At 30.5% G+C, this 22,317-nt stretch overlaps 3 protein-coding genes across 8 annotated transcripts; 2 read left to right on the forward strand and 1 right to left on the reverse strand.

The window, feature by feature from the left end:
* Positions 1 to 1,658: 1,658 nt before the first annotated feature.
* On the reverse strand, positions 1,659 to 4,293 carry LOC127243100 (plasmodesmata-located protein 3-like). 3 transcript variants are annotated; one of them, XM_051262965.1, is made up of 3 exons: positions 3,306 to 4,286; positions 2,815 to 2,953; positions 1,659 to 1,989 (listed from the first exon to the last, which is right to left on the reverse strand). In XM_051262965.1, the coding sequence occupies exons 1-2, from the start codon at positions 4,060 to 4,062 to the stop codon at positions 2,817 to 2,819; spliced, it is 894 nt and encodes a 297-aa protein (XP_051118922.1). In that variant the 5' UTR covers positions 4,063 to 4,286; the 3' UTR covers positions 1,659 to 1,989; positions 2,815 to 2,816. The 3 variants fall into 3 exon arrangements, with proteins under 3 accessions (XP_051118922.1, XP_051118921.1, XP_051118923.1); XM_051262964.1 differs by having other exon boundaries at positions 1,659 to 1,986; positions 3,306 to 4,284; XM_051262966.1 differs by lacking the exon at positions 1,659 to 1,989 and having other exon boundaries at positions 2,840 to 2,973; positions 3,306 to 4,293.
* Positions 4,294 to 10,267: 5,974 nt separating this feature from the next.
* LOC127243025 (probable inactive histone-lysine N-methyltransferase SUVR1) lies at positions 10,268 to 18,868 on the forward strand. Of its 4 annotated transcripts, XM_051262861.1 has the most exons (12): positions 10,268 to 10,379; positions 10,782 to 10,872; positions 11,946 to 12,307; positions 12,762 to 12,797; positions 12,970 to 13,005; positions 13,146 to 13,698; positions 14,967 to 16,291; positions 16,540 to 16,805; positions 17,278 to 17,344; positions 17,537 to 17,587; positions 18,386 to 18,479; positions 18,561 to 18,868. In XM_051262861.1, exons 3-12 carry the CDS (start codon positions 12,119 to 12,121, stop codon positions 18,593 to 18,595), a joined length of 2,652 nt encoding a protein of 883 aa, XP_051118818.1. In that variant the 5' UTR covers positions 10,268 to 10,379; positions 10,782 to 10,872; positions 11,946 to 12,118; the 3' UTR covers positions 18,596 to 18,868. The 4 variants fall into 4 exon arrangements, with proteins under 4 accessions (XP_051118818.1, XP_051118815.1, XP_051118816.1 ...); XM_051262858.1 differs by lacking the exon at positions 10,782 to 10,872; XM_051262859.1 differs by lacking the exon at positions 10,782 to 10,872 and having other exon boundaries at positions 10,274 to 10,379; positions 11,910 to 12,307.
* Positions 18,869 to 20,391: 1,523 nt separating this feature from the next.
* LOC127243102 (60S ribosomal protein L23-like) lies at positions 20,392 to 22,027 on the forward strand. Its single transcript, XM_051262968.1, has 4 exons — positions 20,392 to 20,518; positions 20,618 to 20,902; positions 21,643 to 21,684; positions 21,766 to 22,027. Exons 1-4 carry the CDS (start codon positions 20,506 to 20,508, stop codon positions 21,846 to 21,848), a joined length of 423 nt encoding a protein of 140 aa, XP_051118925.1. The 5' UTR covers positions 20,392 to 20,505; the 3' UTR covers positions 21,849 to 22,027.
* The last annotated feature ends 290 nt before the right edge of the window (positions 22,028 to 22,317 follow it).

Consider the following 22,317-nt stretch of genomic DNA (forward strand, 5'->3'; position numbering starts at 1 on the left):
CATTTATTACTATTATTAAGAGTAAAAAATATCAATTTGCTCAAATAATACAGCTACTGTATGAAAAAATACTAAAGTGTCAAAATTACTGTATATCGTAAATTTTTATATGATATGATACCGTACAGTACGACAATTGCATATACTTTTAGCACTGTTGGTATAATATATACTGAAAATATTAATAATTTTAGCATTTGAGGAGTATCGGTCTATATCAATAATTTAGTATATTAATACTAAAATAATTAATTTTCTCATATTTTCTTAAACTTGTAAAATTATTTTTAATTTTTATATTTAAGCGTAAAATATTATATTATGATACCATACACGTAATTCGATTAAAAATGACTCGATACTGTATTCAGATAATATCGAATCATGTTGTATACCGCACCGAATTTGTTGGTATATTAAAAAAAATATCGATACCATACCAAAAAAGTTCAGTATGCTGAAATTTGGCATTTTCGGTATTTTTTAGTACGGTATGTGTTATTTTTGTAATTCAATATTTTTTTATCTATAAATTCGGTATACCAAATTATTGGTACAACATCTAATTAAGATAAAATAGTATACTAAAAATTTTGGTATCATATATAAAATATGTGTTATAAATTTTGGTATGTAATATCGAACTATCCCTACCAAAAATCAAATTCGAAAAATTTGATGTTTTCTTTATATTAAAAATTTTAGTATTACGGTTGTTATTTTTTTATTTAAATTATTACAATTAATTTTTTTTATCTAATCACATAATTTACAATCTTTATAATAATATTTTTTTTTAAAAATAAAACATTAAATTTAAAAAATAATAAAATAAAATAAAATAATATTTCAACTTTTATTTCAATATTTCGTCAAATAAAAATAATTAAAATAACATTTAATTACATATATTATATTAACTAATCACAATAATTAACTATGTAAATTAAATTTTCTTATCTGTACAAAAAAAACGCTACTAATTTTATAGGACGGAGAAAATATTAGTTAAAATATGTAAAATAATTTTGATATATTTTTTTATATTTTATATATAAATTAATTATATATGAAAAAATAGATTGGTGTCAAGGTTCTTCCCAACTTTGCTTTTACATGACCCTCATTTTTTTTTTTTTTTCGTAAAAATAAATATTTTTATCGTTCAATAAAAAAATTATTATTTTCTATTTTTGTTTATTTTGAAATAAAGTTATTATTTTTTAATTTAATAATTGTACTACTTACATAATATAATAAAGGTGTGTTCGTTTGTAAGATTTTTGCAAAATCAAAATCTTACTATTCATCCCACTTTTTCTCCACAAAAAATATCAAATCAAACATCTATTTTTTATTTTTTATATTATACTAAAAATCAATTTTACATTTAAAACATCACATCAACACCTATTTATATCACATCATACAACTATTCAAATTCAAAATTTTTACTATTCAAATCCCAACTCAAAATCCAAACCTCCAAACAAACACACCCACAGTATTTTGATTTTTGAAATTGTTTTAGAATTTTAAATTAGTTTTTTTTAAAAAAAGATCAAAATAATAAGCTTAATTAAATGATGAACAAGCAGTCTTGAAACATAATAGTGCGAGTTTCATAAAGCAACAGAGAGATAAAAAAATCATGTATGAATCAGTGAAGTTTGCGGATATACATTCATGTCATGTCACTAAAAATAAAGTAGTAGTAATTTTGAACATAAAAATCATTAATGCCCACCAACTTTAGTGAGAAAATGACAGATCTTTAGCTTTACCGGATGAAAATAGAAAAGAATTACAATAACCAAAACTTTGAGAGGAAGATTACTTTACATCTAGACAAAAGTGAAGCAAATCCCCCTTTCTTTACAACCCCAAGTGCCAGTTTTTGTCCATATTCTTATACCTTGTTCTACTCCAAAGCCACCTCAAAAAAAGTATGATACCTTGTCTTGGAAACTATGAGCACCATATTCCCTGCTAAGAACAATTATACAGTGAATTAGAAACTAGAAGTGATGATGGATCAAGCTTATTGAATCCAGGCTCCATCCACTTCAATTTTACTGTGTAATTGTGCAGCCATTACTTGAATGAGATTCAATTCGAAAACTAGATTAATATGCAAAAAAAAAAAAGACTGCATATCATGGTCATGTATAGGCAGATTCTCAGTAAAAACTGTGTACTCATGTAGTCCACCTTTAAGTTAGTCCCCATTAGGACTGGTTATGAGCATCAAGTTGAAGCAAATGATAGTTTCTTATGTGGGTAGGATGAGGTACTATAATTGTGCAGCCATAACTTGAATGAGATTTAATTCGAAAACTAGATGATATGCAACAATGGCTGCATATCATGCTATGTATAGTTTATTATGAAGGTAGGATGGGACTAAATTTGACCATAATTGTGCAGCCATAAGTTGAATGAAATTCAATTCTAAAACTAGATTAATATATGCAAAAATGGCTGCATACCATGTTCAAGTATGGCAAGTTCTCAATAGTGTATACTCATGTAGTCCACCTTTAAGGTAGTCCAAACTTGGACTGGTTATGAACAACAAGTTGAACCAAATCATAGCCTATAATGGGTAGGAAAATTTTCTAATATAATTGTGCAGCCATAACTTGAAATTCAATTCGAAAACTAGATGAATATGTAACAATGGCTGCATACATGTATAGGCAAGTTCTCAATCAAAACTGTACCCATCTTTAAGTTAGTCCCAATTTGGACTAGTTATGAGCAACAAGTTGAAGCAAATGATAGTTTATTATGTGGGTAGGATGAGAAACTAACCTCTATCCACCATACTTGTAACTATGGGTCTTTTTCTTTAAAGCTGTTTTGGCAAACAACAAACAAGCCATCACCAGACCCACACCCACCAAGCCTCCCAGCACAAGAGCTATTGTCTTCTGTGTAGTCCTCCCTGTCCCTACACCCAATCAATTCACCCTGCCATGAGATTACAATTTGAACATAATCGAAGATAATTTATATTAGGAAAGACAAGCCAACCCCCACTCAACTTTTAGCATAAAAATATATAATTGAGAAACCTTTGACATATATATATCTCTCTGAAATTTTCCACACCCACTACTTTAATGGATGACATTGTAAATTGAAATTGCTATCACATCAGCTGACACAGACCTTCACTTAACTCTTTTACCAGATCCCAAAAATAATCATCATTATCAGCCATTACTGAGATTAAAACACATCAATCATTAACCCTAATCTTAACCATTGATGGATCTTGTTGATTTTTTTTTTTTTTATACCTGATTGTGAATATGGCTGCTGCTGGTTGCTGGGAACACCACTGGGGTAGTATGTGTAGCTTATGTAGCACTTCTGAAGGTAAATCTGAGCTGAAAGTGAGCTGCTGCATTGAGTCTTAGCTCCTTCAATGGCGTTTTTCACACAGTTCACACAGTCCCCATTTCCTAAATCACCTTCACACTGACCCAACACATAGACAGACTGATAAGCCCCTGTATAGAAGCCACTGTTCCCACCCCCCACCCCCTTCACCACCTCCCCCATAGCCATGTCCAGCCTGTCCTCAAATCCAGCCCCACTCGCCCGAGTCGACCCGCAGATTTTGTACAGCAACTCTGTCCCACTCACCTGCCGGAAACCTGAAATCTCATACCTCAGATAACAGCCGGTGAGCTGCACCCTGGCCGCAATCGCCTCCCCGCAGAGCTTCCCGGCCAGGTCCGGCGTCCTCTTCACGCACCGGTTGCAGTCGGCGTTGGACAGATCGCCTCTGCATTGGAACAGCCCGGTGACGGCGGAGGAGGATCCGTCGCCGGAAGTCGCCTTGTTGAATTTAGTAGAGGCGGATTGGGAGATTAGCGTGTCGAGTAGCGTGGTCAGCGCCTGCCTGTAGCTTGAATCCTGGAATTTCTGGTCGGCGCAGCCTTTGAACACCAGGGTAGCGTAGTCGTCGGCGGCGAGAACCGGAACCGCCGCCGCAATGAGGAGGAGCAGGACGAACGGCGCTAGGGATTTGGATTTGGAAGAACAACCCATTTGGAGCTTAAACTGAAGAAATCATTTACAGGAATGAATCATTTGAGCGTGGGATTTGGGGATTTGAGAAGGGTTTCAGAAGGTTGGGTATGAAAATGGTGTGGAGCTGGAGGGGGTAAGGGGTAGGGGTAAGGGCAGGGTAGGACTTATCTCTGCCATGTCCACAGTGGAACAGCTTTTCCAGATTGTACAAAGCTTGTTTGTGAGGGGAGAGGACACACACACTCTACTAATACTGCTTATCATTATTTATTTATTGGGATATAATAATGAAGAATGTATTCATTAACAAAATCATAGTGCTAGCATTTATTTATTTATTTATTTGGGTCAAATTTTTATTATTGTTTCTGAGAGTGAAAGGGATGTATTTCTGTGCTTGTTGCTGGTTAAAATATTTTAGCCTGTTTTTGTTTGTTTTTTATTTTAATTTGGAATATTATGTGAGTTTTTGCTTCAAATAATAATTTAACACTTCTAGGTCTCGTAAAAATGGTTAGTTTGTATGCCATATAGAAATTTTAAAATTAAAATAAAAAGGTAATTGGAGTTTTTTTTAATTTAATTAATATTAAACATAATATAAAGATAATGTAACAAGGAAACAGTAATTTTCGATAAAAAATAAAAAATAAATAGAAATACTAGTTAAATGTTATAAATTAATAATAGACTAAATTTAATAGATGGACAAATAAAAAAAATACAAGTAAATTTGACGATGGAATGAAATATAATATTATCGTGTTTGGAACATAATAACTGCAAATGTCCAACAAATATGTGTGAAATTAAACATGATCATACAATATATTTATATTCATCAAATTTTTTCCATTGAAAAATATTAACTCTCAAAGTTGAAAAATCAAAACATAGGTTAAACAATGTCTGATTTTTATAATTTCAAAATCTCAAATTATATAATTAATATTTAATTACAATAATATATGAAAAGTATCATCAATTGGCACCTCCAACACACTCATTTAAATTTGAAACCCTAATTGAGAGAAAAATTTTGGAGGGGGGAATACAATTTAATTTAATTTCACAAAATCAACCTTCAAATATTCGACAAGCGACGTTGGAGTCTAAAACCAAACCAATCAAAGAAATTACCTTAAAATCGCGTTGCCAGAACTCGAAGACAAGGGATAAAAAGAATTGCAGGAGATTTTATTTTGTCAAAAGATGCTAAACATGTTTTCAAAAAAAATATTAGACCGCCATGGAGATTGGACAACAAGACATTGTCCAGGTCATAACTCATTTGTCTTAGCTTCACTTGACATCTTATTTGCGCAAATTGATAGATAATTTAAAATCCGATTTACTTGTAAAATTTCAAATGAATTGAATCTATAAAAAAGTTGTGATTTTTTTCAAGTCAACAGCGGTGGCATGAATTCTTAACAGATAAATTTCTATTAAAATTGATATATCTCTTTTGTATTTGACATTCAATCAACTCGTCGTTAGTGACATCAAAATTTATCCAATAAAATCAAATTCACCCTAAACAAATAAATAAATATATATATATATCATTTCAAAATAAAAAACATCCACAAAGACTTAAAACAATTGAATATTAAACATCTTATTTATAGCCTCATTTATTCAATAAAAAAGAAGCAAGTTTCCTTCACTCTTTCTCCAAGCACTATTTCTTAATTGGAATTCTCAAAAAACAATATTAATAAACCATACAAAACTCAAAAAATTTAAAATATTTATTACAAAAAATCAAATATTCAATTTAAAACAATACATCTTATATTTTTGACAATTTCTCGTACTATACACAAAAAATCAATTTATCTAAAAGCTTTATGTGAGCTAACCCTTATAGTCCATTTGGATTTGTTTAAAAAATAAATAAAAGCAAAAAGCCTTTTATAAAACAGTTTGTAAAAAAAAAAAAAAAAATACAATAAAATTCAAATTATTAAGATTACACTTTAGGACATGACAATGTAAATATTATTTTCTACTAAGTTTTTATAGTTTATTTGAAATTTTAATTATCTAACTTAATTAAAAATGTATTTTTTTAAATTCTATATATCAATTATATTTTTAATTTTAGTTTTAGTTTAATTGTAGTATATAAATATAATATAAAATTTAATTTAATTTTACATGAATTATAGTCTACAATTTACAGCTATTTATATTTAAAAACATTACTATGTAATTTTAGTTTAACTATAATATATAAATTATATATATTTAAATTGAAATTTAATATAATATATAAATGAATTATTTTCATATTATGTTACTTATTATTATTATTATTATGGGTAAATTTGTAAATTAGATTTTAAATTTATTTTTATTTTTTTAAAAAAAACTAATTATTTTTGCTTTTGTTCAAAAGTCAATGCATTAACTATTTATTTTTTATTCTAAAAAAAAACAAAAATAATTTTTAGTAACCCATCCAAAGAGTCTTAATTATTATTTCCATTAAAAAAAAAAACAATAGTAAATAAGGATACAACAATAATTAAGAACTGAAATAAGAGAAAAAATAAGTAAGTAAATAACAATAATCAAGAATCTTAAATAAGAAAACAATAATAATAATTATAGTAACAATCATGATTGTGATTATATATGAGAATTTTTGGTTTTTATTTTTATTTTTATTATTATTATAGTAACAATATATTTTTATAAAATTGTAAGTATAATAAAATTTATCTATTCAACGGCTCAAAAAAACAAAATTCATAAGATTAACGTGGGCACCATAGCCTTGACGAAAAAAGTACACTCTCCGTCCCAGATACCGTATCTGCTACACTGTAGACACGGTATTTTATGAAGGGTGTAATCAGTAGATAATTAAGAATGTATTAGTAAAACTAATTATACTATAATATAAATAATTATATATTAAGATTAAGATAACTAATTGGTTTAATTAAAATTAAAAAAGATAAAATTAAAATTTTTAAAATGAGATTAAAGTGCGTAATCATTTTCCAAAAAAGGAAAGTGACATGGTATGTGGGACGGATAGAAATGGCAACGTGGACATGGTATTTGGGACGGATGGAGTAATAATTACAATAAAATGAAAAATTTGAAATCAAAATCAAACTTTACAATGTACTCCCTCCGTCCCAAACACCCTGCAACATTTTTTTGGGTATGTCTCAATCACCCTCCGACATTTTCTTTTTAGTATGTCTCAAACACCCTGCAACATTTCCAAAATATGAAATAATTAATTATATTTAATCTCTACCCCACACTTTATCGCTCACATCATCCAAATAAAAAAATAAAATATATATTTCTCTCTTCATCACATCACTTAATTTCTATATTATCCTACTTAATACTATCTACCTAAAAACTCGTGCAAAAAGAAAATGTTACACTTTGTTTGGGACGGAGGGAGTATTAATTATTGTCATTTATCATCAATTGTATTTGGATAAATTGAAAATTTAATCATGTATGGATAGTGTAAATAACTAATAATCCCTCCGTACTAATATAATAATTTTATTTATCATTTTTGTTCGTCTAAAAACAATAGTCTTATTTTCATAAATAACAATATCACCGTAAAACTACCCATACTTTTTCATTTTTATTACATAATTGCCACTGTTTTTTACACTAATACACACAAGGACAAAAAAATCTTTTATCTATATTTTTTACCGACTACCAATATAATATCAATATTCTTTAAATCCCGTGTACACTTAACTTTCGAAATATTAATATTTCAAATGTATTGCTTCATCTGTCCCATAACAAAGTATCCATTTTTCCATTTTAGTCCGTCCCATAACAAAGTATCCATTTTCTTTTTTAGTAATTATACTGTCTACCTAACATTACAAATACTCTTACAACTTACAATATATTATATAAATGTCGTTACGTTTATATAATACATACTAATAAGATTATTTTAGTCATTTCTATTTTATTCTTATTATATTTCAATATAATACTAATATTTCTTACGTGAGAAAAACAAATGTATACTTACTTATGGACGGAGGGAGTATATATATATTATAATAGATATATTTTGTAATATAATTAGATTATATTTTGATGATATTATTGTAATAATAGATAATATTGAGAAAATATTTTATTCTATTTTTTTACTATTGTTAACAAAACATCCCATTCAAGTCAAATAAACCCTTTAGTTACGCCAAAAAAATAATGAATTTTATTAAGGCCATAGTAACATTACATTGTATTTCTTTAGAGTTTTTGAAAATCTTTTATATTAGGTAAAGTTCCACTAATAATGGGTATATATTTTGCATGTGAGTAATATAATTAATATTTTTTATTGAAATATTAATTTTTTGCAAGTAAATATGATATATATTTGAAATATTTATGAAAATTGTGTTAGTGGGAAGAATGTTAGATGAACAATTCTTTGTTATTTAGTAAATATATATATCCAAAAATATTATTAGATTATTTATTACAATCATTAGGGTGTGTTTGTTTGGGGTTTGGAAATTGAGTTGAGATTTGAATAGTAAAAATTTTGAATTTGAATAGTTATATGATATAATATAAATAGGTATTGATGTGATGTTTTGAATGTAAAATTGATTTTTAGTATAATATAAAAAATAAAAAATAGGTGTTTGATTTGACGTGTTTTAGGGGAAAAAATGGGATGAACAGTGAAAATCTAATCCAATCCCCAACCAAGGCGCACCTTAATTTTATGATTTTCTTTTGTTTACATCATGTCAATTTAATATTCAAATTATTCTTGTTTATTGTTTTATTTAAAATAATAAAATATATATTATTTATATTATATGAATATGTGTATCATATTTTTTTATTTTATTTATCAAAAATAAAAAATTTGTTAGATGAATAAACTTTATAATTTATCTATATATATATTTTGTTCTAATAATATATAAACAATACAATATAATAGTGTTGTATTTTATCTTCTAAATATTAATTTATATAAATTGTGATAATATTATTTTTGGTTTTTTCTTTTTCTGAAATATTCAAATTATTCAGATTCGAAATTGGTGATATTTAAAATATTGGATCATTGTGATAAATTATAAAAAATATATGTTTCTTAAAATTTAAAAACTTAAAATTTAAAATTTCTTAGGTAATAATTAATTATATAGTATTTTTTTATTCAAAGTAATTGAGGTGTGTTTTTTTTTTAAAAAAAATTACTTAATATGTATTTCCAAAAAGTTAATATATATGTATTTTTTATTATATTTATATTATTTATACATATCTATAAAGTTCACATAATAATAATAATAATAATAATAATAATAATAATTATTATTATTATTTAAGTCAAAACATAAAACAAGCAAACCCTAAAATTTATATATTTTGGACATAGATGATAAGTCCCATTGTATAGAAATTGAAAAAAATAACAACTAAAAATAAAAAATAAAGAAAGTGTATATAAAGAATGTAAAGTGTTTTATCTTTCTGTCAACTCATAATATATATATATATATTTAGCATTGTCTAATTAAGTAATTATTCATTAAATATTTATTTATTTATTTTTTTTCACAAATACTCATATTCTACCATAATATTATTTACTTTTACATTAAGAGTAAAAAAAATAATTTTACACTACTTTTAATTATTCATTACAATTAAAATACTATTAATTTTTAAATTTTGTCTCAAAAATAAATATATATTTTGTTAGTAGATGGCGAAAAAAGTATTGTTTAAGACACCATTTTCAATGTATATTTTTTAAATTTTATTTAATAAAATATTTATTATTATTTTTTATTTTCATGCTAAGTCTAAATAGATTAAATATAGTAAAAAAGTATTTAATAGAATTTTTAAATATAAATATTTTGTATAAAATAATTTTTAATTATAAAGTATTTATTTTGGATAAATAATATAAAAATAATTAATATTTATAATATATTATTTCTTACTCTCTCCTTATTTTTAACGGCTATAATATTATTTTGCTCAATAAAAAAAAAAATAAAATAAAATAAAAATTTCAAGAATCAAAAGCGGCACGCTTCACCCACACGTGGGAGTTGCATTCGTTTCCGCCCAATGATATGTATATGTGTGTATATATATATATATGTATGTATATGTCTCGAAACTGAACCCAAACCCAGAAAGAACCCAACCCCCCCAACCCCCCCCCCCCCCACTCCATCCGTGACCTCCTCCCGTCCTTTCTGTTCTTCTGCTGCAGAGGTTTCGCCGCTTGATTGCTCTACCGAAAGTGTGCAGAGGAAAGCGTTTCTTCAATGCGGGTGAGGATTTTGCGCACCGCTTTCCGTAAATGCGTTCGATTTGTCAATTCTACTTCGCAATTGCTTTTTTTTGAAATGTATGGGAATTGCGGATGAGTTTATTTTAGTGTTTCTGGTGGGAAATTACTTTGTCGCTGTGCAGGCGTGATTCTTGAGATTTTTTCCTTTTCTTGTTTTTTTTTTCAACGTATATTCGGCTGTTTTGTTCCTCCTGTTTTCACATTTGATCGTTTCTTTTTTTCCTAGGGTTTCTTAGGGTTTATTGTTGTCAAGTCGATCTAGTTTTTATTTTTCTGGGAAAATTGAAGTCATAGATTCGTCGTCGCGCTTTCTTAGGAAATAATTTTGGTTTTTTTTATTGGGTTTTAGATTTTCAATAATGCAAGGGTTTTTACATTTCAGATTCCAAATAATCATTTGTGACTGCGGGAGCGCGCGTGTGTACAGCGAGTCCTTGATGTGACAATGCATGTGGATTTTCATTGGTTTTAGGGTATAAATGTATATATAATTGCAAGAGTGCATGAGCATGATTTTTTTTTTTTTTCATTTGTTTGTAGAAAAGCTGAGGATGTGTTTACTTGTGTCTGTGTTTTGTGAAGTCCTAAATTTGAATTATTGGATCGAAAAATAGGTTAGGTGTTATGTTTTTGTGTTAATTTTAGGTGCCAAAAATGATGCTTTTTTGGTGGGGAAAAAAAATATTTTAATTTGCATGATTCTGAAATGGTGCTGAAAACTCAAGTGAATGAAGTGTGAAGCTATTGATTTTGGACTACTTTGTTTGGTACACACACCCCTCCAAACCCTAATATATGCATACATGCTGTTGACACAAAGATATCTTTGAAATGTTGTAGTTGCTCGGGGTTTTGGGGGCTGTTTTAATAGGGAAAATAGTGAGAAATTGTTTGTTGTTTGTGTTTTCAATAATCTTTTCATACAATGCAAGCTACAACAACTTATTTTTGCGCCTATATTTCATCTATTTTACCCAAAAAAATAACCCCAAAACACCCAAAATAACTTGAAACACAAATAAGAAAACACTATATAGATATATATATATATATATTGACTTCATAAATGTATTTTATTTCATTTTACAATACAAGAAAAGAAAAAGATCCACTCTATTGCTTTGTGGACTCTTAGAATAAATCATAAAACTTTGAACAGTTTGTGAATTGTGAATTGATTTCGTGAACTGTTCTATGTTATGTGGATACTCTTGAATGTGTACTCAATTGCATTTTGAGAAGCTAGAAACTGAAATCTCAAACATATTTTTGATGTACATAATTGAAATTTATATTTTAGTGGAAAAGATGTATGAAGTGTTTAGATGTTGGAAAATTAGCACAATGGGTGGATATGTTTTTGAGTTATTGATTTGATTATAATAAATTTTTGCTAGTTTGATTCTCTGTTTGATGGTTTGCAGAGTTTTTACATGTTTACTTATTTATTTTTAATTTTTTACTATCCTGTACATTTTCTAATAATGTCAATATTATTGTCCTGTTTCAGTTTAACGTCAAGTTGCTCTTTTTTGATGACCTGCAGTGGTGATGTGCAAGATAGGCTTAACATCTTGCTCAGATCAGTGATGATTATTTGATCATCTGGGATATCTTGCTGCTGTGACTGTACCTGATCAATCAACTACATTTTCCTTTGCCAACTTCAGCTATATTTATCACTGTCATTATTTTGTCTGTAACATAAAACTGGTTGAAATGAGCAAGGAAACAAAAGCAAAAGTTGCAAATGCCTTTCGTGCTATGAAGGCTATTGGGATCTCTGAAAACAAGGTGAAACCTGTTTTGAAAACTCTACTGAAATTGTATGATAAAAATTGGGCCCTGATTGAAGAGGAAAACTATAGAGCCCTTGCTGATGCGATATTTGAGAAGGAGGAATCAGAAGTAAGTGCTGTTAACCAGTGTTCCGAATCCTTAATCCATATACTTTGTAGCTCTTCATTGCTCTAGATTCATTTTTTCATATATTAGTTCTTTTTTCATCATTAGTAGCCTGACCTTATTATTTACTTCCCCCCTCCGCTAAATTATGTCCCTATTTCTTATTTGACCGTCTGCTAAACTTATGCACAATCCACTTCATAGTAAACAATTTTATCCACCCGTTATTTTAATAAATAATAATCAATTTGCCACTATTTTTTCTACTAGCCAAATTATTTTTTTCTTATAATTTTCTCATAAATTTTCTATAATACCATCATTTTACTTTTTACCTACTCCACTTTAACATTAAAATATTATTTCTTAGTCTCTGCCCAACCAAACGTACATAGTTTTACTGGACGAGGTAGTATAATTTTATTAGACTTATTGAAGCATACGTACTATCTTTCAGGCACAAGAGCAGGCAAAGAAGATTGCAGAAAGCGAAGTATGCTATCTATTTCATAATTATATCTATTTCTATAAGTCTGTTAGGGCTAATTGACCTGTTCGAATCTCTCTTTTTTTTTCTGTTTTTTTTTTTTTTTTTTTCCTAATTGTGCCCTGTATGCCGGAATGTGGTTTATTTTCTAATATCATGATGCATTTTGTGCCGACAGGCTGCAGAGCAGTCAAAAAAGATTTCAAAAACACAAGTAGGTGATTCAATGCATCAATAATGCTTTATATATTCCAGTGACTTTTGAGCTATTGATTTTTTTTTATCTGTATCTTTGTTTGTTCCTAGTTTCCGTTGTTATCCTGATGCTCACTCTGGCTTTACTCTTCTTAATAGATAGAAAACTTTGTGAATGAAGAGGATCATGCTGCTGAAGAGTCTGAAGAGCGGCCATTAAAAAGGTTGCGTCATAGACACCGAGATGGTCAACCTTCATCCTCGCACATGTCTGGTAATGGCACAGTCAAAACTCCTCTTGTCCGCCCTAAAGAAGAACCTGAAGAAATAGCTATAATGCCTACAAATGGGTCAGCGAGTACAGGGAAGCGGCCTCACACTAGGGAGGAAAACACAACTATTAACTCTCAATCTGTCACCCCTCCATCACTGAGTAGGGATAAAGGCAAGCAGCTTGCTTCTGCTGAACCCTCAAGTATTAATGAGAGAGATGGCCGCCCCCAGCCCAGTAGCATAAGCAGGAATCAGCAAAAAACGCGGCTAGAAACTGAACCCAGATCGCCTTCTCATCCAATGAAGCTTAGAGACAGAAGACATGGAGCTACCTCCCCTCAACCTGCACCCAAGGAGAAGAGGCCAGTTCCTGATGGTTCTAGCCATTCTTTATGTCTTAAAGAGCCAAAGATTGAACCCGACATCCTTCCACACCATGGTAAGAAACCCTCAAATCATGCTTTGATTAAGCCAAAAGATGAGCCAATCACTGTGACATGGCATGTCTGGTGGCTCTTGTGGTTAGTTTTACAGGTATGCCCTTTGGTGGCTATGCAGTGGCTGAGTGGCTGCAATCTATTCTCTAATTCATTGAAATGGCATTGATTATCCCAATTGAAATCTCAAGAACTTGCTATAACTTTGCATTCAAACTTTTTTCCTGTAGTTTAAGAGACAATACATGTATCTTTTAACATTGCTCTTTCATTGCATAAGTTCCTCTTGATCTTATGTTTGAAGTCAATGACTGAGGTTTCTAATTGGTCAGCGCCTGTCCCTGAATCTTGCTTTGAATTGTTATTTAATCTCATCTCCATGAACTGAAAGTTGGAGTTAGTTTTTAATAAAGTATATTTATTATGTTAATTGCATATTTTTTTCTTTGTATTTTATTTAGCAAACAGCTGTTGTATCAGTTTATTTTTTAATCCCTAGTTCTTTCCATTTTTGCAACTTATGTTGGATCTTACCTTGAGACATTCAATAGTATTTGTCACAGTTGATCTCCTTTTCATGTCATAAATTACAGTATTATCTATATTTTGTTGCTGCATAATTTTGTGAATAATTCTTTCTTATAATCGCATTTCAAATTGCAGATGCATGCATGAACTGAAAGTTTTCAGAAAAGTATATTTATTATAGTATGTTTAATTGCTTAATTTCTGCTGTGGGTTTTATTTAGTGAACAGCTGTTAGATCAGTTTATAGATCTTATACTGGTACTTACCTGAGACGTTCAATAGTATTTGCTACATTTGAAGGCATTAAATTTCCTGTTGACCGATTGTATCTCCTTTTCGTTTCATCAATTAGTCTTATCTATATTTTGTCGCTGCATAGTTTTTTATGCACGGTTCATTCTTATAATCTCATCTCAAATTTGCAAATGTAGGCATGAACTGGAAGTTGGAGTTAGCTTTTAATAAAGTAACATATTATAGTATGTTAATTGCATGTTGTCTGCTTCGTGTGTTATTTAGTAAACAGCTGTTGGATCAGTTTAATTTTAATTACCTCATACATATCATTGAGGTGTCTTATGCTGGAGTTTACTGAGACATTCAATAGCATTTGCCGCATTTGAAGGCATTAAATGTCCTCTTCACCCATTGATTTCCTTTTCGGGTCATCAATTACATTATTATCTATATTTTGTCGCTGCATAATTCGATTCATTCTTATAATCTCATCTCAATTTTGCAGATGTATCAAGAGGAGATTCATTGATTGGGCATGAGATGCTTAGAGAAAATTATACTCCTGAACCTTCTGCAGTTCAATCATTTCATGAAAAAGAAATAGCTGATGGCACCACTGCACCGAATCAGTCTAAAAACAATACTGAGCTACCGGAGATCCCAGCTGAACACTCTTCTACCATTGAGATCGCTTCCTCTTCAAAAGGAGAGGCTAGAATGTATTTGAAAGCTAACTTGGATGCCACAGGATCCAACTTCCATATACCCAGTCTTGAGTCTGTGGTGAAGCATGTTGAGGATAAGTGTTTCAGATCAAGCAAATCTCTGGACCCCAACATTTCATTGATGAATGTCATGAAAGAAGTATGTGAATGCTTTGTGGAGTTGGGAACCAATTCCAAGAGCCAGTCACCAAAGATTATGGATATCGCTCCAACCACTGATCCAGCCAGTAAATGTTCTGCACCAGATGGTGAAGTTACGGGTAGTATGTGCATGAGATCTTGGAATAATCTTGCTGATTCTCAGTCTAGTGCCAAGTTAACTGAATATCAAATATCTCTGCTTCCTTATTCTGGGATGATTGATGAGGCACAACCAATAACGAATCCTGGAGATGAAATTATGATTGATAGAGAAGACAAAGAAAGTTGTGCTCAAGCAACTGATGGCCTGAGCCTGGAGGTTGGTTGCCAGTCCCCGGCTCCTTGCAACAACATGGATGATGAGGAGCAGGAGGCCAATACAGTTGCTGGAGGTGAAATGGCGAAAAATGGTGAAAACCAAGAAAACTTTGATGATGAATGCATGGGGGTTGCTCAGCAGTCTCTACCAGATTCTGGAGTACATGACATTGCCAAGGGACAAGAAAAGGTTGTGATTACAATGGTGAATGAAGTGAATGATGAATCTCCTCCATCCTTTTTTTATATACCCCAAAATACACCATTCCAAAATGCTTACGTAAATTTTTTCCTGGCACGAATTGGGGATAAGAACTGCTGTCCTACTTGTTCTGTGGATTGTTTATCATCTCCCACACCTTGTGCATGTGCTAACGAAACTGGAGGTGAGTTTGCATATACCAGTGATGGACTTGTTAAAGAGGAATTTCTTAAGGAGTGTATTTCCATGAATCGAGATTCTAAGAAACATTGTCAGTATTACTGTAAAGTATGCCCTCTGGAAAGATCCAAATGTGTAGATGCCATTGAACCATGCAAAGGTCATCTAGTGAGGAAGTTCATAAAAGAATGTTGGTGGAAATGTGGCTGTACTATGGAGTGTGGCAATCGGGTGGTACAGAGAGGAATAACCCATAAGTTACAGGTATTAGTACTTCATTGTTTATTTCTACACCGGATTATTCTCAATCCCACTCAATTAATTCTTTACACATTGGCTCCATTTGGATTAAGTTTTGGGAAAGTTCGAAAATTTTGATAATAGTAAAAGGTTTGGTATTTGCTGTGATGTTTTGTGAATGAAAATGTATTTGATGAGATTATTGTTGACAAATAATGTCAAAAGTATTTATGTAAACAGAGCCGTAATCTCTAATTTGTTGTGTATCTCAGGTGTTTATGACTCCTGGAGGAAAAGGTTGGGGTCTGCGCACCCTTGAAGACCTGCCAAAAGGCACATTTGTTTGTGAATATGTTGGAGAAGTATTGACGAATGCAGAGCTATTTGATCGTGTTCAGAAGAGATCCCGACGGGAGAAACATTCATATCCTGTGCTTCTTGATGCTGATTGGTGTGCAGAAGCTGTGCTGAAGGATGAAGAAGCTCTTTGTTTGGATGCTACATATTATGGAAACGTGGCAAGGTTTATCAATCATAGGTAATATGTTTAAATTGAGCATTTCGGGTGTTACTTTTTCGGTTTTTGTTTTATAATTATTAATTTGGCCAGTTCAACTGAAGTAATCAGGTGAGGTAAATGTGACTAGATTGCTTTTTAGATTTGTAGATACCCTAAATCCCATCAATAAGTTCTGGTTCTGCTTTTTCCTTGAAAATTTATCCAAATTATTATAATTTGAGATTCTGGCTGCTGTCTTTTGTGGTTGTTTAGTGTTTATAGTTTTAAATATTTTTGTAGCGAGGTAAGTATTATAATAGAATGATGTTTTGTGTGTTTTTGTTTACTTTCATTGTTGAGTGCATATATTGTATATTTTTTCGGGTAATACTTTTGGAAAATGTGTAAGCTGTGTAGGAATAAAACACTAAGTAAAAACACTCTTATTTTGGTTTAAGTTTATGATTTTCTAGACTAACTATATATATATATATATTATGTTCAACCGCAGATGTTATGACTCAAACTTAGTAGAGATACCTGTGGAAGTGGAGACTCCGGACCACCACTACTATCATGTACGACTTTTCAACTTATTTTCTCATTGTTTCAATCTCTAACGGTGTTTGATGTGTTTTGGAAACAATGTTTTGGTAAGTATAAAGTATGGAAATAATGTCAGGCGGAAGTAATTTCATTGTACAGTACAAAAATAAAATTGCATTGTACATACAAACTCACCATAAGGTCCTAATGGCTTCATCTCTCAGCTTGCTTTCTTCACTACAAGAAAAATTCGTGCCATGGAAGAACTAACTTGGGTAAGTAAACGTTTTGCTTGTACATTTTTGCAAATCTATTTGTTAGTTTATATATTTAAACTTTTGAGAACAACACGTGTCATTGCCAAGTACAACTAGCAAACATTTATGGTGTGTTTGTTTTGTGAATTAGGTTGAAGTGATATTTTAACGTGAGGTATAGAGAATTTGGTAGGTAATAAAAAAATAATAAGGGTGTTTGTTTGGAGATTTGGATTTTGGATTGGGATTTGAATAGTACAAATTTTGAATTTAAATAGTTGTACGATGTGATATAAATAAATATTGATATGATGTTTTGAATGTAAAATTGATTTTTAATATAATATAAAAAATGAAAAATAAGTGTTTGATTTGATGTTTTTTTTAGGGGGGGTGGGTGGATTTTGTATAAATAGTAAAAGTTTTCCAAAATCCTTCAAGCAAACACACAAGTGTGGGTTATTAATTTTTTTGGGGAAATGTGTTTTAGAATTTTCACAAAACAAATACATCCTTATTGTGCTTCACGGCTTTTGACTAATTACAGTTATACAATTGTGGCTGTATATATGTACACATATGTGGGGGAATTTGAATTTTGAATTTGGATTGTCAATGTTTGACGTGATATAAACATGAATTGATGCGATTTTTTAATGTAAAATTAGTTTTTAACATAATATAAAAATAATAATGTGTTTGATTTGCTATTTTCCGAGGGAAATTTTATAGGAATAGTAGAAACCTCCAAAATTCCCCAAAAATAATTTTTTCGGGTTGTATATTATCTTTTCTCAGCAGCTCCATTTCCTGCAGGATTACGGAATAGATTTTGACGACCATGATCACCCCATAAAGGCCTTCCGATGTCAATGTGGGAGCAAGTTCTGTCGCAACATAAAGCGCACTCGTACGTATACATAACATTAACTGGCTACTGCATTTTACACTGAGATGATGTTGCTAATCGAACGTTTGAATCTTATTGCAGGACCTGCAACTAGAAGCAGTAGTAGACGATATTGATCGAAAGCTTCGATTTTTCTCGACTTACGGCCGCTGTGGTCAGTATTTCAAAGTATTGAAGGTTTGAAAGACAACCCCCTAACCCCTTTTTCTTTTTTTTCTTATATTTGGTAATTGAAGGCTGAAAATGAACTAATCAAAGACTCCCTATTGCATTTCTTTCACTATTTTGCTAAAACTTTGGTTTAGGGAACCTCTTATATGTAATGTATTCTATTTCGTTGTAGTTACTCTTTTCATTTTTGGACAGAAAATGACTGAAAATGTTGGAATTGTTTTGGACTTTTGGTAATTTAAAAATAGAAAAAAAAAGATTGAAAAAATATGGAGTTGAGTGAAATGTTTTGAATGATTTTTTTTTTTTATTCGATGTTTTGGGATTGGAAATAGTGTATTAGAATTTGGGCTGGTATCTGAATTAATTTGTGATTGATGCATGAATCAAAGTCACACATGGCTTTGTATACTCTGGCAATTATTTAAAATTATTTTATTATTCAAATTTAAAATAAAGAAATAACTAGTTAAATACATTTCATATAATTTTATTATAATATTTTAAATAAGAAAATTAATGCATGTCATGTTTTTTAGGAGATTCTTTCCTTCAAATTATGTGCGCGCCAATTTCTCTGTATCTCTCGTCGTACGACACTCCCTCAAAAAATTTTGGAAGCAGCAAAACAATGCATTTATTAATAGGCCAAAAAAATAGTAGGGAAAAAATGATTGGTTGGTTCCAATATAAGCAATTTTGGTCTCAATATAAAAATTTTATCAATTTTGGTCTCAATCTAATCAAAATTTATTATTTTTGTCTCAATATAATCAAAATTTATTATTTTTTATCCCAATATAAAAATTTTATCAATTTTGGTCATAGTATAGCCAAAATTTATCATTTTTTTGTCTCAATAGAATCAAACCTTATTTTTTTTTTCCGCCGTCAACAAACCGACGGAAAATGCTGACGTAGACTTACAAGATTATGCAATTTCTTTAAATATAAATATAAAGTTTGATTTCTTTTCACAGTATTTTGGACAAAAAATGATGAATTTTGATTATATTCAAACCAAAATTGATAAAAATTTTATATTGGGATCACAATTAATGAATTTTAATTATATTGTGACCAAAAATAATTTTTTTCCAAAAAAGTATTATACACACAGGCAATGGCTTGTTTATGAACTTTCATATTTATCCAGGCTTTTCATTCAAAGTCTTATAAAAAAATAACTATTCCATAGCTCAATTTTTTAAGCCAAAATAGAGAACTTATGAAAACGTAATTCAAAATACATTTCTATTTTTCATCTATTTTACTTCAAATTATCTTTTTTATTTATTTATTTATTTTAAACATAATTATATACTAACATAAAAATACGCTTTAATTTTTTCTTAAATTACAAATATACAATTAAACGTACAATTATTTTACACATGATAAAAAATGTCAAACTCTTCGGCAATTTTACTAACTAATATAATATTATTATTTTTTAAATTACTACAAAATTTTAAACACTCGGTTTCGTTTGATTAAAAAAAAAAGTATTATTTTCATATAATATATAATATATATTTTTATCCAATCACAAAAATTTAATAAATTAATATAAAATATTATTTTTTATATTAGTTTCGTAACTTCTCCTTCCTAATACTAAAAATACATCCATTGAAAAAAAAAAAAAACCAAGAGCATAATTTTATTTTAAAATTTTATAAGAATTAAAATTTGTAAAAAATGCTATAATTCTGTATTGGGCCCACTTTCTTGAGTCCACGATAAAAAGCCCATTAATTACGAAGGCCCTTGACACAACTACACGTATAAACCAAAACCCTAGCGCCTCCCGGCATATCATCCACTGTGGGTAGAGGGAGATCGTCCGGCAAAGATGTCGAAGCGAGGTAATTCCGATCTAAATTTGGCGTTGTATCCGATTACAAGCAGTTGTTAGTAGAATTTTCTTGTTGTAATTTTCGATTCATGAGTTTGTTTGTTACTAGGGCGCGGAGGGTCGGCGGGGAACAAGTTCCGGATGTCGCTGGGTCTTCCGGTGGCGGCGACGGTGAACTGCGCCGACAATACTGGCGCAAAGAATCTCTACATCATCTCGGTGAAGGGGATCAAGGGCAGGCTGAACAGGCTTCCTTCCGCTTGCGTTGGTGATATGGTGATGGCTACTGTGAAGAAGGGTAAGCCCGATCTACGTAAGAAGGTCTTGCCCGCGGTCATTGTCCGCCAGAGAAAGCCGTGGCGCAGAAAGGATGGAGTCTACATGTACTTCGAAGGTAGTTCCGTTCACGTATGCTGAATTACATTGTTCATATGCCATACGCTTGTTTTGTGCTTATCTGTTGGTTGGTGATTTTGAGGTTTGAATGATAATGTGAAGAATTTTTTTTTTTTTTTTTAACTTTATCTCTCTATGCGATGAAACATGATATTGAAGCTGATAAATCTTCGGTGAAAATCTAGAAAGCTTTCGGACTAAGTGGTGGAACTTGTACAATATTATCACCTGTATTCGAATGTTGAGTCATTCATAGGATTACCATGGCTACCCTATTTGATTAGGATGTTTTTTTGGACATCGGGTTAGCTTACTATGGTTGTGATTAATATGTTTTGAAAGTCGTTTCGAGTTTTGGGTTGGTTTGTTAATGGAATTGTTGACGAAAAGTGCAAAAACAAGTTTGACCACAAGTAAACAAGATTGGAAGACCTTAGCTAAACATATGATTTGCCATTATAAGAGTATATCAATCAATATGTAAGAATTGGTTTAGTCGTACTTTTGAATTTCTTTTCCGTTAGGCCCTTGCATTCCATGATATGGTAATTTTTTCATGTGAAATTTTTGTTGTACATTTGTGGGAAAATTTCCTTAGTTGGATGCAATTGTCTTTTCATCTTCCTTGATGCATCATACAAACCTATTTGTATTTTAGTTTCTACTCGTGTGCAGTTGATCACAGATCCACCTTTAGCTCGAAAGAAAGAACTTCTAATCATGTTTCTGTTTTTACAGATAATGCTGGGGTCATTGTAAATCCCAAGGGAGAAATGAAAGGTACCAAAAATTGCTTCTGTTAAGAACATACATTCAACTTTTAATTTTCATCTTATATAATCGGTGCGTTTGTATCTGAAGGTTCTGCCATCACTGGACCCATTGGGAAAGAGTGCGCCGATTTGTGGCCAAGGATTGCCAGTGCTGCTAATGCTATTGTCTAGACATCGGTTGTTGTTTTCACTATAGTTTTTGTGCTTGTTTCTTCCATTGCAATTTTGCATCTGTCGTAGTGGTCTTACAAGACTTGTTGAATTATCTAATTATGGCACGATGAATAGGTGAGGAATGGTGGTATTTCTTGAATGTTTTGTGTTTTTGAATGAATTAGGTTGTGTGTTCATTTGTTTTGTTTTTTATAGTTGTTGGATAGCTAAACATTGGATTGTTTTTTAATAGTAGAAATTGGGTAAAGTTTGATAATTAGGGTGTGTTTGTTTCGGGGTTTGGATTTTGAGTTGGGATTTGAATAGTAAAAATTTTGAATTTGAATAGTGCGTACGGTGTGATATAAATAGATGTGATATTTTGAATGTAAAATTGATTTTTAGTATAATATAGAAAATAAAAAATAGGTGTTTGATTTGATGTTTTTTTTGGAGGAAAAAATGGGATGAATAGTAGAAAAAATTT

Source organism: Andrographis paniculata, unplaced genomic scaffold (genome assembly GCF_009805555.1).
Source record: "Andrographis paniculata isolate CXL003 unplaced genomic scaffold, ASM980555v1 Contig89END, whole genome shotgun sequence".
NCBI lineage: Eukaryota > Viridiplantae > Streptophyta > Magnoliopsida > Lamiales > Acanthaceae > Andrographis > Andrographis paniculata.